Source organism: Eufriesea mexicana, unplaced genomic scaffold (assembly GCF_001483705.2).
Source record: "Eufriesea mexicana isolate 0111107269 unplaced genomic scaffold, ASM148370v2 scaffold320, whole genome shotgun sequence".
NCBI classification, from domain to species: Eukaryota; Metazoa; Arthropoda; class Insecta; order Hymenoptera; family Apidae; genus Eufriesea; species Eufriesea mexicana.
In genome coordinates, this window is record NW_016908532.1 from 1,081,081 (window position 1) to 1,096,801 (window position 15,721).

At 44.9% G+C, this 15,721-nt stretch overlaps 1 protein-coding gene across 2 annotated transcripts; it reads right to left on the bottom strand.

The window, feature by feature from the left end:
- Positions 1 to 9,928: 9,928 nt before the first annotated feature.
- LOC108556260 (sorbitol dehydrogenase) lies at positions 9,929 to 14,514 on the bottom strand. Of its 2 annotated transcripts, XM_017912275.1 has the most exons (9): positions 14,367 to 14,514; positions 14,127 to 14,299; positions 13,056 to 13,089; positions 12,781 to 12,941; positions 12,218 to 12,381; positions 11,806 to 11,990; positions 11,564 to 11,742; positions 11,314 to 11,435; positions 9,929 to 10,776 (listed from the first exon to the last, which is right to left on the bottom strand). In XM_017912275.1, the coding sequence occupies exons 2-9, from the start codon at positions 14,178 to 14,180 to the stop codon at positions 10,623 to 10,625; spliced, it is 1,053 nt and encodes a 350-aa protein (XP_017767764.1). In that variant the 5' UTR covers positions 14,181 to 14,299; positions 14,367 to 14,514; the 3' UTR covers positions 9,929 to 10,622. The 2 variants fall into 2 exon arrangements, with proteins under 2 accessions (XP_017767764.1, XP_017767763.1); XM_017912274.1 differs by having other exon boundaries at positions 14,127 to 14,514.
- Between the last annotated feature and the right edge of the window lie 1,207 nt (positions 14,515 to 15,721).

Consider the following 15,721-nt stretch of genomic DNA (forward strand, 5'->3'; position numbering starts at 1 on the left):
ACATCCCCGAGCTTAGTCTTATCCCTGCTATTTTGAATGTAAGATACGCCTGCGTACCGCTCGTCCTTTCCTTTTTTCCTCCCCTTCCCTGCCTTCCCGCTGCTCGCGAAATTTCTCCGCTACATTCCGGGAAACATCCGACATACGCCGTCCTGCGACGAGCGGAAAGAGGGGAATTAAAATTTCGAGAGGACGCGCGATCGGGTCGAAGGACGATTACGAGGAAGACGAGGAGACCGGGAAAGGGAAAAGACGAGATACAGACGAGCTGCTGTAGAGGCAACGGCACCACCGAACGATAACTATTTGTCCAAGGGCGCCCCTTTTGTTTACGCAGACTGCGCGAAATCACGAGTCGAAGCCGAGTCGAAGCCGATGGCGAACGGCCGCGTCGCGACGCGGTTGCTGCGCGCATCCGTGTGCCGTGGCGGCGAACGCCACCGTGTTCGCCACGAGCACCGAGCCTCGTGCGTACACGGACCGTGGCAACGTAAATTAAAGGACGTCCTCCACCGCCAAACAAACTTGCCGGATCTCCCTTGTTTACCTACACCTCGTCAAATTGAACCTCGCTTGCCTCTCTTTCGACTACTCGCTCTACCTACCCGTGTCTCTATCCGCGCCGCGATACGTCTTCCGCTTTCCTACGCCTCTATCTTCCTTCCTCCCTTCCTTCCTCCCTTCCTTCCTTCCTTCCTTCCTTCCTTCTCCAGTCGCTTGCCGGGACTCGTCGTGATCGTCGACGCGCCAACTTGCTCGAATCGAACGCAATTTCGCCTGCCCGCTTCCCTTTTTTTCCACGGTTGTACGTTTCACGGTGAACAAGCACGATCTCGAAAGCCGTGGCTGTTTGGCGGGCGACTAAACTAGAAATGCAAGGAAGAGGGTGGAGAGGGCGAGCAAAAGAGACGCGAATATCCTTTCGCAGGCTATCGATTCCAGCACAGTGGAACGACTCTCGGGAATGACGAACGGCCGTGCGTGCCACTCCGGGACAAAAGTTTCGTATTCCCGCGGTATTCGTCGGCCGTTATTTATTTCGACAGCGTATTATTGTTGTTTATTATCTGAAGTTCGGTACATTTAACTCGCGCGCCGTATCATCGCCGAGGGCAGAGACGGCAGAGACGGCAGACACGAGCGGAAGAAGCCTCCCTCTCCAACTGACAGTCGCCAGGCTCTCTGACTCTAACTCGCAAGAACCAAACGCCAACTACGAATTTTCCAAAGCTCCTTCGTCGTTTCTTTTTCATAGTCCCCGGCGTATCGACACCTCTTGGAACGAGGCTCCAGTTTCTCCGGTATGGTCCTCGTCGTATCACGATGAGTTAACGCGTTCGTTCAATTCCTCGTCCCTTCGTGCACGGTTTAACGGCTGAAACGAGACCTACCAAGCGGCAAAGGAATAAAAGTTTGCGCCCAGACCGGAAGACATTCGGCCGGGAAATGGAATGCACAGGTGAAGGAAACAAAGCCGAGCTGGGCTGGTCTCGCGACTCTGGTCGACCTAACGCGTGACCGAAACGATCGCGGAACAATCGATGACCAGTCGTGCCGTGGGCCGATAGCTATCGCGAGGCAGATGTTCGCTGGAAAATCAGGACGCGTTCACACGCGACCATCCGGATGGAACTACCGGGGCTACGCGTAAATCGTACGCCACCTGTTTGCGCGACCGTCACCCCGTGCACTACTACAGTGTGTAGTGCAGCGATTTCATCGCGAATCGTGCTCGATAATCGCGCGCGCGCTTCAGCAAGCTGCTTCTCGAATCCAAGATCGAACCATTGCAACGCTGCGAGCAAAGGTGCGAGCCATAGGTACGAGACGAGGGAAAAGGGAAAATGGAAAAGGGAAACGGGCCGAGAATTATGCTAATGGATTAAACGCTAAGCGACGCTGGTTGACGCGTGTTTCGCGAGGAACGCGCACATGTACGATTGCACGGCCGACCGACCAGCCGTACGTCCGTACAATTGCTGCGTGGAAGGGAGCCGAACAGCGAGATTTACCCTAGAGCCCCGGGCAACCGCAACCCCCGAGCGATTTCGATTATCGATAGCACTCGTTTTAAAACACCCTGTGTGTCGATTCGTCCGTCTCTCCGCTGGCCCTCGTCCCCTCCCACCGAGCCAAACCCTCCCTGTTCTTTTTATTCCCTTCTCGTTGACGGACGCGACGCAACGCGACGCGACGCGATTGTCACATCGGGGAATCGTAGTCCCCGCAGATGCCATTCCAGATTCGTTCGATCGGCTTGCCGATTCGCGGTTTCCGATTCTCGGTTACTCGTTCGTAAACACCTGCAGCCATCCCCTCTAAACCCTTTCTCCCTACGTTTCGTTCGTCTGCTTGCCTATCCGTTCGCGTTACCACCACTCGCGGAAAAAAATGTCACGTCGCGCTATTCCCTACTAATTCTTCCTCTCCTCCTTTTCCTCTTCACCCTTCTGGTTGCGTGCCGGGGGGAAAAAAAAAAAAGAAAGACGAAAAACGCTCGCGAAACTGTCGCGACGAAACCGGCCTTGGCGATCTGCCTCGGTTATCGTTCCATTAGCGGCAGGGTCGACAATAGACCCTTAGCAGCCGATAAGGCGACTGACTTTCGACAGGGTACCGAAGCGTTCGCGTCTCGTCTTTTCCCGTTTAGTCTCGTTTGCTCTCGAGGGAACGATCGCTCATCTCGAAATACCGTTTGTTCGCGGTACGCTCCGACCACCCTCCTCCATCCCTGACACGTAATCTTCGTCCTTCCGTGTCGACTATCGTGCATCGATCATCCCACCGATACTATTAAATTTTTTCCCGCTCTGCCACACGCGTCTTCCTTCCTTCCTTCCTTCCTTCCTTCCTTCCTTCCTTCCTTGCTTCTTACCTTCCTTGCTAAACTATTTACCTCGGTCGCGCCACTTTGCCGCTCGGTGAAACGCCGCGCTCGTCTTAACCCTGCGCGCAGCTGAGCGAATCTCAGCCGACGAATCAACCGACCAATGAACCAACGGTGCTTTATGAAAATCACCACTTAAGGGAAAGAAAAAGCGAAACGAAATAAAAAGTAATGTATGCGGATGGCGGTGTGCCGGGATATCGGCTCGATTTACATAGCGAACCGACGCGACGCGCCGCGGGACGAACAACGGGAAACACCGCTGCTAAGAATATATCGATGCGCCGTTACGTAGACTAACATAAAATTGCTTTTACCTCCTATTAACAATTCATATTTCTTACGCGAAAATCGTCCGCGGTGAAAAGTTAGCGACAGGGAGATTTTTCTCCTCGCGATATTCCAGGTCGGAGCAACGAGGAAGGAGGGGATCGTCGAGCAAGGGAAGCACAGACGGAGAGATATATACAAGGTGACTGAAACGGAAGAGCAAACGTCGTATCGACTTCTCTTAAATTGCATAATTCCGAGTAAATTCCGTAGGTAAATTTACCGATAGTTCGGATTCGCTGCTCTCGGAAACTCCTTTCTGCGTTTAATACCGAATCTATGAGGGCTAATTAATGGGGAAAAAAAAATAAGTTTCGCTATGGAATGATATTTCTTCGTCAAAGGCGGTTCGTCTTCGCGAGAATCGAAGCGCTCTGTCGCTCTATAGATACCGTATAAAATAATAGAATAAATAGAATATATCGGATAGCGTTCACGGTAAATTAGTTCCAACAACTTATCTAGTGCGCGGTTGTTCTGTTTTATTGCCCATCTTATCTAATTTTCAGCGAGATTCGTTAAACAAAGACACGCACACTCGGCGAATATTCCAAATCGATTTTCTCGGAAACCTGGCTTCGAACGAAAAAACGTTATTCCACCTTTTTCCCACTTTATTTTTCGCCTCCTGTTCGATTCTATCGTATACGCCACCAATCGCTCTATGCACGGTAGCTCGCGAAGCCGTTCGAACGCTATACATTTCGAAAGAATTCTCGAAACGAGTTGCGCGATTCAACGTTTTTTATTTCAGAAATTCTGCTCTATCCGGCGCCGTTGTACAATTACATTAAAGAAAGAAAGTAAGAAAGACACTCGAACTTTGAGTATCCTAATATCTACAAACAGATGCAACGTACTTTTGTTAAAATCGAAATTTTTGAATCAGCATACTCGGTTAAAATACGTAGAGCGCGTGTAGCTGTTTCTATCGAATCGAATCGTGATGGATAATAAAGGAAACGGACGATCGTTGGACAAGGTATCGGTTGGAATGGTTTGACCGGCGATGGCAAGTTGGCAAGTTGGCAAGTTGGCGAGGAAACGAGATTCGGCCGCGATTTAACCGCGATCGCTGGTTTACGGTTCGTCTTGACTGTTACCTCCGGTATACCGATATACTCGACCCTTCCGGGGGAGTTTTGTATGCGGTTCTAATTACTTCCGGTGGGTCGTTCGCGCCGCTCGATACACGCGTATCCGGGGTACTGCGAGGCGTAGGTCGAATCCGCGCGAGGCGTAGGTCGAATCTAGGCAGCTGCTCGAAAAGTCCTTCCGCTCCGTGTCCTCTGTCCTTTCTTTCCATTTCATTCGCTCGTCCCGAATCGTCGGTAAATTACTCGTCTCGCGTGAACGTGCAATTTCCATAAGAGACGTTAGCTCGTTCGGCGGACGGCGCTGTTTACGCGGCTGTTTCTCGCAGCATTCGAAACCGCTATTCGTTTCGAGCCTCGTCAAATTGGACGACCGGTGAAAGCTCGACGAAACGAGATTCGGGATGAGTGGTTCGACGATGAAACGTTCGACGATGGGCGAAGAACGGTGCAAGAGTAATGCTCGAGAGTAAGAGGAGCAAAGCACGAGTACCGAGTTAGGAATGCTTTGAACTTGCCGCAGCTTTGTCGCCAATCTCTTACACCCCACGTTCCGTGTTCACCGCACCGGCACACCGCTGCTGCACAAGCCATCCTACCCGTTTAATATTTCCAAAGTGCTTCGAGCAAAATCGACTGAATTACGAATTACCGTGCATCGCGACTACCCTACGCCGAGTCGACGCGATCCACTCGCTCCATCGCCTCCTACGTAATCTATGCACGTAGAAATCGCCTATCGGAACCCTTCGCGATCGTCGCATTACGTCCACCTTTTTTTCCCCCTTTTTTCTCTCCCTTTTCTCTCCTTTTTCTCTCTTTTTTCTCTCCTTCCCCGTAAATTTACGAGAGGAAAGGTATAGGACCGCGATTAAAGAAGAGAGAGCAAGGGAAAAGGTGAGGAAGGAGGAGGAGGAGGAGGAGGAGGAGGGTAGTAACGTCGTTGAAGAATCCCCGCGTTGCTTTGACGCTCGTCACTCTTCGGGATTACGGTTAAGACCAAGGTGGTGGTCGTTCAACTTTCCATCTCTCGTCACTTTCTAAGCGCAGCCGTCTGTAAAAAACGCGAAGCTCGCTTTTTATTTAGTCAAAGGCAAAGTAGAACGCGCTCACGGACGGTACGCTTTGATCTTCGAAAACGTCTTTTTTGGATCTACCGAGCACGCTTTTCTCCCGCGAATCGGCCGAGTAAATACCACGAATCGACTACCGCGTAACTGCCGATAGTCGAATCGAACGGTTATTCGATTCATCGCGGAACGAATTTCCAGCGATTCCAGTTCCAACTATTAAAATAATCATCACCGTAAAGTATCGTTCGCCTCTGGAACCGAGCGTTCGTTTACCATGAAAGAGATCATCCGACTGGGATTCTCGTATTCTTGACGCGTTTCTAGATATGGCAAGCAACCACCCTTTTGTGTTCGCCAAGCGAGATAAGCGGTCATTTTTCACGGATATATAAATGCAGGTTATTAATACGTTCGTATTACGGGGCACATAGAGGAGGTAATTAGCCGACGGTTCATCAGTCACTCCGGCACATAACAGCCATATCCCTGACGCATCGTTGCCGTTCCGAAGCAAAAAAGTGTTGATCCTTCCCGAGCGCAACAACGACCTGCAGGATACCGGACGCATTAAGGAGCTAATGAAACGTCGGGTCGTACCTTGGCAGAACCTTCTGGAGAAAACTTTCGAGAGAAGGACGAGAAACGTGACGCTCTCTATCGATTCTTAATCACCTCGTACGCGGCAGATAAATTCCTCGAATTCATCCGCACCGTGCTCCATTCGCGTCCCACCTTAACCGTCCAAGTAATCCACCTTTCCGCCGAGAAATCGCGCCGAGAATACGAAAAAGCAAAGAAAGAAAATTTCCACCCTCTCTCTCTCTCTCTCTAGCGCGCGCGCACACGCGAGACTTTGAAAAAGTAAAAGGTCGATCGAATCGGTTGGATCGGTCGAGGGGAGCCACGCCGTCTCGCGCGTGCGACCGTGGAAAGGTGAGCTTCCACCTTTCGACTTCATGGGGGTGGTTTCTCGGTGATAAAGTGCAAGGAGAATCGCGCACGAGGTCACCCCGACAGCGTTCCCATTGGCAGCCCAGTTTCAAGCTAGAATCGTGATTGGTCGAAGGTCGTGGGTCGCCTCACCTACCCTCTATCCAATGTGACCTCCCACGCGAACTCGCGAGATAACTACCACCCTTCCACCTTTTCCGGGTTTCGCTTCCCGCTCGCAGCATACCGTTCGTCCTTTCCCAGTTCACCGTTCTTCCTACCATCTTGGCCCTAGCCGTAACTCTAGCCGGTATCCATAACCGTACTCTTACATCCGCTTCTTCTCCATTCTTCCTCCGTATCCTCGCTACTCGCCGGATTACTCCTATCTCGTATACCTCGTAATCGTCTCGACTACAATTTTTACCCGCTCCTCTCCCTCCTTCTCTGCGTTATTCGAATTTTCGAATTTCCGAATTTCCGAATTTTCCGGCCCAACAACATCCAACGGTTCGAGAGTTCGCGTATCGTGCCATTTGCTGTTATTATTTGGAAAAGTGCTCCTCGCGCGTACGTAACGTAATTACTCTAACGCAATTACCAGCGCATCGCAGCGACCTGCTTCTTGTCTTGGGAAAATGGATTACCTTCCAACTGATTCCATTAACGCGATTCCGATACACCGCGCGTCTCGATCCTGCGCTCCGCCAATCATTTTCACGTTCAACCTGCAACATCGAGCATCGGTCGAACCATAAGTTTCTGTCAAATCTTGTTCCAGTCGAATATCAAAATGGACGTCCAAGATGTCCGAGCACGGCTCCTTTTTCCCGACATTTATCGTCCCTCTTCCTCGTTTCCTCGCGTAACTACGTTCGCGACCTTGTAATCTCTCCATATTTTCAGGTACTACGCGCATATAGTATGGTATATGTACTAACCGATCGTTGAAATCCTCGTTGCTCGATTCAAGGTTCCTCGACCAAGCGGGTGCAATGGCTAATTAATAATCAGAGAATATATCGAGTTGGGACGAAAAGAGAATGTTTTTTGACATTCTGTAATGTTAATTAGAGATCTAATATCTCGCGTTTGCCTAAGATAGATACGCGATAGAAACGGTGCAGAACGGTAGAGGCGAAAGAGAGATCGGTTGGACGAGGAGGAAAATTTGAGGGAAAATCGTTATAAAGAAAGGGGAATTTCGAAAAGACCTTTCGCAGCCGATCGTAGAGTCGTAGCCGTTCGAATACGATCGGTTAAGCGAAGAGTCGTGATCGGGAGACCGCAAGTCAGGAACGGGAAGACGTATCGCGTCACTTCCGTGACATCCACCATACACCCTCCATATATCCTTCCGCTTCTAAAGCAAAATATCGTGCTTTCTCGTATGCGCGTGTATCGCTGCGCGAGAAAACCGCAGAGTGAAAGCGAATCTACTTGCGGTTTACCGACCCGTGCACCATGTAAACTGTCCAGCTTCGTTTCGTATAATATATTCCTATCGATCGAAAACGCCACGCTGCAATCCGTTCGAATTTCTGTCCGAGCAAATTTCCTCCGAGAACCTTCGATTAATTCGAAACCGTAAATCTTTCGTTAGAAATCGGAGAGCATCGAATCGATCATCCAACTCGCTCCGCGCATGTAAAGCACGTGCGCGTAAATCGCGCGTAAATCGAACGTGAGAAAAAGATTTTCGTTACCTCCTTGCCATATTCTGTTTATCCCTTTTTCGCCTTTCCTCTCTTCCTCCGCTATCGCTTTCAAATCCCATTCCGTTTTCCATGTCCCGACGCAAACGAACACAACCGACCATTTGCACACGCGTATCTACTTTTGCTAATTAATAAGCGGACACTGATCGAATCTAACGCACCGCGTGTCACGGATCATCCTCGCAAACAATTAACGTTTACAGAAAATTCTCCGAGGATAGACGAATCGATCTGTTCTATTAGCGTACTCGGATATACTACACAGGTTCGTAGGTACGTGTATATACACGTGGGATGGAAAATGGCCAACCATAGAATGTAAATACACGAGAAATCGCAGGATCATTGGTAGGATTGTTTCGGCAGAGGAGAGACAATCTTTTCGATTCTGCTGGACTAAGAGAACCACCGCTATTCGCGCGTCCATTCCGTCGCCATTCACCGCCATGTCGACATCCACGTTGACGCCGATTCTCGAGGGAAACGCAACGACGTCGATTATGTTTGCCCCAAAGACCGAACCGAATACACCGAAATCTTCCAGTCGGCCGAACCAAATCTACCGCTTCGTCTCGTCCCACTGAATCTCTGTTTACATTCCCGGCTGCCACTCTAATTAATTATCCACCGTCCCCAATAATGTACCACTCGATGCTTTTTCAAACGATCTGCTCTCCTCTCTGCCTCTCCCTCCTCCTATTCCACCTCTCGATCGCAAATCCTCCTTCAAACCATCCCGTCGATACTAATCGCCTTCGTTATTCTCTTCACATCCCTCCAAACTTTCTACCAACTTGCTGCTTCCAGTAAATTAGATACAACCTCCCTCGACAACTAACCACCGAGATCGGTCTCGCGAATGCGACTCCTCTCTAAGGACTACGATCCTTTCGGACAATTTCGGCAAACGTTTCATCGATCATCGCTTCGAAGTGATGCGAATCGAGAAACTATAGAGACCGGCACAGGTTGTTGCACCACGCCGAGAGATGATGGGTTTCGCTCTGCTTTTCACATAACTGCGTCTCGTCGTCAACCATTTCGACTCGTAACATCTTGCCTCGTCTCCAGTTCTGTCGAGGATACACAGGGTACAAGGTACGCAAGTACACCCTGCGACGAGTAGAGAACGAAATAGAATTCGAACTCGAGATAAAACAGCGGCATATTAGCTAGGTAGGAACTACGTGTTGCGTGTCTGGACAAAAGATCAAAAACTCTAAAACAGACTGCACGTTCCAAGTACCACTCGGGTAACGTAGAAGGCTAATAGAAGAAGTCATGCAGTGTCATTGTTGGCAGACAATATCACAGATGGTTAAGTTTCTCCTCGCGAATACTTCTGATTCATTGAAAACCATTGGAAGCCAACGCTCGACGTAACTTCCATCTCCTGCGTCACTCTACTATTTTATTTCCAACATGTCGACGCGTCAAATTTTTGTCAATCTCTTTGCGCAGAAATCTTAACCGGTACGTTGGAACGTTACGTTTATTCGATTCACTCTGCAAAACGTATGCAATCGATAGGCTTATCCCGGGTAAAGTACTCCGGAATCCTCGCTCTCTCTACCTCCCCCCCCCCCCCCCCCCCCCCCCACCCCTCTCTCTCTCTCTTTCTCTCTCTCTCTCTCTCTCTCTGTGTCTGTTGATCTCCATTTTCAATGCGCACGTTATGTATAAATAGCATAAATGGTAATATTGATAATGAACAATGACTGAATATCATACAACAAATATCCAATTCGGACACGATTATTCGTTTATCGAGAAATGTAAAAATACGCGTATGTACAATGTACATATTATAACGCGAGTTATCCTTTCTATAGTTCGCATATTGGCAACTTGTCGTTATTAAATTACACGGGTGAAAAATCTGCATTAATCGTCAATGATAAATCACACGAGAAGGCATCGAAGCGATAACTACTGGAATTTTTATTTATCTTGCCTTTATAAGATTTACAACGGGACGATGATCGCACGAACGATTTTGCACGTAGGATCCTCGTGTTACAACTACACCAATTAGAGTACATCGACATAACAGAATCGTAAAAATGAGAAAAATTTTCTATCCTAGCCTGCGTTGCGGACAGCTATTTCGTAACATACGCTACATACTTATATACATTGATTATCCAGCGTTAAAATAAATCTGTAAAAAAGGGAATGGTTCATGCCTACGCGTGCCTGCCGCGTACAACGCAATATCGTTTAGCATAACACGAACCAATATATGTCACTAATTAAAAACAAGAAAAAACAAAAGTACAGGTATATATATACACAGTGTAACTAAATATGCATAATTAGCGTGAGCTAATTACCATTAGCCTCGGAAGTTCAGATACATTTCATTTATGTTTTGTCAATAATTCAAATGCGCTCAATAACAGTGTCGTGTAAAACGCATAAAAGCATTATTAAACTTCGTGAAAACAATAGGTTCAACGTTAACAATAACGATAATATGGCTCACGATTAAATTTCGAATCATCGCCTGCTCAATTCGCACACGTTTCACGATTACTAGACCTTGTCACGACGTTCAAATCTAATTCCCTTTCGTTCGTCGTAAACTTTTCTAATTACAGTGTATCATAACTTTCACCACGTTTCCTTGTCCCGACTTGGACGTCTCGAAAGCTTTAACGGTTTCCTCTATTTTATAATTATGAGTAATCAACGGTTTCACGTCTATTTTTCGGGATGCCAAAAGTTCCAGCGCATCGGCATAGCTAAAAAGATACAATGCAAAATTTCATTACTTAATATGTAACAATATGTAACAATATTACGTTACAACATGGAAATTATACGTGTCTCTGTTTGAGCCGTTTACGTAGCTTTGCACACCTTTATACCTCTGCACCTTTTCATCGTACCGTCGTTAATAGAGACAAGATAGTTCGGATACAGATATGAAAATGCGATATAATATCTCTCCCTTCCTAATTCCTCTTTAAAACACAGTAGTCCAATTAGACGTGTAAGTCTAAGACGTAATCTTTCTATCGAAAAACGCGGTTGCAAACTTTCACCATTTTCCTTATCTTCGGCAACGATAACGGCAAATTATTTTCCATTCGAAACGTTAATTCGATTTTTCCCGATATGATGCGTACGATAAGACGCAATAATCCTGGTATCGTGCATCGCAAGAAATCACGATTATGCTAGCTCAAGGTAACCCATGGTCAGACGATACGAAGTATGCGGTATATAAATAATTGTAGCAGCAAATGCAATTATCAGGAAAAATAAAAAATACGTACTCGTTTGCGTATCGAAATACGCCTCTGATATCGACTTCCCTTACTAGTGCATGAATTAACGGGATTTTCACCTCCGGTGCACCCATGCCTACCAAAACAGCTACTCCACCGGGTCTGGTCGCCTAAAAATTCACGGTATATTTTACTCGAAATTCTTTCCTACCGTTATACCATTACCACTTGCAATCGATAGCAACGAATTCGATCGATAAAAACGAAGAAAGATGTAGAAACGAGAAGGAAGACTTACGAGAATCGCTAAGCGAATCGTAGACTCTGCTCCACACGCATCGATCGTCTTGTCAGGTTCTTCTCCCATAGCCTCGATAACTCTCTGTACAGTCTCCGCTTCCGTATCTTTTTTCTTCATCAACAATGTTACATTAGCACCAAGTTTCTTCGCCAGATCCAATCTATTTTGTTCCAAATCTAAGAAGCAGAAGATTCAACCTTAATTATAGATGGCAAATGTTTCACCAAGAGAAAACCTACCGGTTATAACGATTTTGTTGGCTCCCATTGCTTTCGCTACCAACAACGATACCAGGCCGATCGGTCCTGCTCCCAAAATTAAAACCTTCGAACCAATACCAATGTTCGCTCGCTTACAAGCATGTACACCGACTGATAACGGCTCCAATAACGCTCCTTCAGGCAACGACACATGCTCTGGTAATCTGCAATGTAAGCCAACAATTTTCACAATTACAAACATTGTCGTCTCTATATTGAATCTAATCGAGCGAACACGGCAAAGATAGAGGGAGAGAGAGAGAGGAAAGAAGAGGACAGTTATCGTGCAACTATATATATATATATATAGGATATACATACATACTCGCGTCGAATCGGATGACAAAATGCAATGCAAAGAGGTAAGAAAAAAGAAATGGTATTAACTTACTTGAAACAAAAGTCGGCAGCGTGTTTATAGAAACGCCTTAAATTTCCGTGTACCGGAGGAGTAGCGCAAAACACCATTTTCTTGCACAAATTATAACGGCCTTCTTTACAATAGTTACACAATCGACACGACACTCCAGGTTCGATAGCCACTCGATCGCCAACCTAAGTCAAACATTTGTTAAGCGTTAAAAAGCAAGTAGCTGTGCTCTCTCGTGTCGCTAGATTCCTAAATCTAGCAAACTAGTCGCTACACGTGTATACAAGCAACGATGAACAAAAACAAACTGTACATACATACATTTCAGAGTCACGAAATACTAGCCGTGATAGGCATCCGATAGGTATGTATATTTTCGAAATATACGGTTCGTGCTTACTTCTATGAGAATAGCATGTATCGTAAAGAATCTTTAATTTTACGAAGATTTATTTGTTACCAGGAATATAATACGACTGTGATTGTGACATCGATACATGCATGCATGCATCGCAACCTCGGAAATGATATCTTCTCGATTTCGTGTCATAATGTTATTTTTTAAATAATCTATAAGCACGTACCTTCAAATTTGTCACATTTTTACCAAGCTTGACGACCACTCCGGAAGCCTCGTGACCTATGATCATAGGTTGCCGCACCACAAAGTCACCTATTCTACCATTCACCCAGTAATGAACATCGGAACCACAAATTCCAACGCAACCCATCTGTATGAGTACCTCTGAAAAAGAAATATGAAAATTTAAAGTAGCTGAAAAATTGTCAACCGTTCTAAAAATTAAACGATATGCTCCGTCTCTTAGACGGTGATTAAACAAGATCGAAAGGAACTTACCATTTTCATCAGGTTCCTCAACTGGAGTTTGTTCCTGTAATCGAAGAGAACATAAACTGAAGTCAATCGTGTACCATGGGAGCATATTTATGATATATTCGTTTATATTCGCAAGCTTGAACGTTGAAAATTAATCAAATATTGGATAAAGTTCAAAAAGAAGTCGTATCTTTGATCGATAATCATTTATTTACTAATAAAAGTACACGAGTACCGCTTCCTATTTTATAGGAAACGTCGCGTTTCGCAACGCGATAAGCATAATACGAGGAATAGAAATAAAAGCGAAACGAACGTGTTCGATTTGAAATACCGTAAGATTTCGTTTCGAAAGAGAAACGACATAGCGACACAACAACGATACAAGTGCTACGCCGGAGAGCTTGTTCTACGTGCACGTAACGTAACACGGCATAGATTGATCACGCGGATAATCACAAATAACGAACGAATAATGGCGAAAATGGTGTATCTTGTCCTTGTACGTGCGTAAACGATTGTATCATTTATGACAATATCCGTTCCAAATGTTAATTGTACTAACGGCAATAACCGTTTCGAACGATAAGAAACGCAGATAAAGAAATGAAGTTAAATCGAGATAATAGTTTAATCGAAGCAACGTAACTCTTCCTTTTCCTTTTCCTTTTCTTAATTCTTCCTTCTACTCTTTATTTCACGGCTTTGTCGGAATTGCCAAACTTGAAATATCTAATGGTAAACTACGAGGATAGACATTGCCGTTATCTCTAGCTAGAATGAATATAAAAGACATCTGAAAACGTTTCCAGAAATATTCCATTAAACGTTTATGTAAACGAATCGCGAGTGCACGATAAAGTTATCGACAGCTAAACGTTATTTACCCTTGTTTCTATGAAAGAAAATTTGTTTATAGCCATTAGCTTTATAATTCCAAGGACATTCTCAATTTGAAAATTTATCTCATAAACGGTTCGCGATACGTCAAAAACATTCACTATCGAAATTTATAGCTCAAGAGGAAAAGAGAGAAAGAGAACGTAATCGGGATATAATTTATTTGTTATATTATAATATTGCGATACTAACCAGCCTAATATCGTTGATACCGTAAAGAATAGCGGTGAGATTGTCATTGGCCATGGCGGAAAAATGAAGTGCAATTATAGCAGCGAATGAACGACACGATTAAAGCAAGAGCAGTTTCTCGGTCTCTCGGTATCCAGAATATTTAGCGGAAGAGCACTGGAACGAAACTCTAACTAGAAAAATAACGTGCGCCGCTTATATATAAGCAGTCTAGTTCCCGTGATCACTACAACGAGCTACCTTATCATCCGTACCCTGTAGTATCATTTTATGCTTCTTGAAAATATCAGGGGATCCGACACACTTTCGCGATAAACTAACTTTGTCTCGTTCCCCTCTTTACTAAAACACTTTTCACCTTTCTATCTTTCTTCTTCCTACGTCTCTTGCAGATTTTACGTAAAATATTAAGACTTATTCGAAGCGTGTCTTTTCGAATCGAGAACGACCCCCGAGCGAAAGCTCCAATCACTTTTCGTCGATCCAGTTCAGAGTTCAAGATCGTTGATCCATTGCAAAATAATACATTCATGGTAACTATAGAATTCAAAGGTTGCGCGCGATACGAGAACAATTTCTTCCGTCGATAACCGTAACAGCACAACGCCACGCAACATTTTCGTTCCATCTTTACGATCTTACCAACTTCGTTACGGTAAATATACTTTTTCTTACTTCTACCACTGAACAACTATTAAACCTTTCCATTGATCGGTCGTTTCGTAACCAAAACACCTTATAACGAGCAGAAAACCATTTCTAACCAAAATAAAGACAAATTTTTAAGCTGTTTTATTTCACCAAGCAAAAAACAACATTTATATGTTTGTTAAATGAAACGATTTGCAAAAATTAAATTTATTCCAGCTAACTATGAAACAATTTCAATATACATACGCGCGTATGAGAAACGTCGATAAAAGAATATAAACAAAATTAATGTTTACTTAAATGTAAGCAACTTTCGACCTTCGTGTCTAATTTCAAACAAACTAAAAGTTATCTTATTTGCCTATTAATCGTAATGTCACATTTCTTTCGGAAAATAAACCGTGTTTCCTTCTAGTGCCCTTATCTTTCTAAGAACAAAATTGCCGAATGATTTCAAATGATTTGATAAGGATATCAATTCCTATAGCCAATAACTATATTCTACCTTTTCGGATAAATAAGATTTACTTAATCGTATTGCTTATTTATTCATATTCCGAGTTAATGCTGATCTCAACGGAAACAGTTTCAATCGTCAGGTAACAACAATTACGTTAATCACACTTGCAATTCCTCGCTTTATAATTCCCTTTCGTTCCTAAAAATTTCTACTAATCTATCTAAAATATCTTAATACGTCTGAAAGAGCTAACTTCTAATCTCTCTTACAAGTTCGTTCTGTTAGCGCATCAATTTATACATAATTATTATGATGCTTCTTATATCAGAAATAAAACATTAATATACACTATACGTTGTATGCTATAAAGATTACGCAACCGAAAACAAGAAGGGGCGGAGGAAAGGAGGAGTGAGTGAGCAAAAGAGTGAAAGAGTGAAAGAGATTGACAAACAGAGAGAGCGGCCGGGGCGGGGGGGGGGGG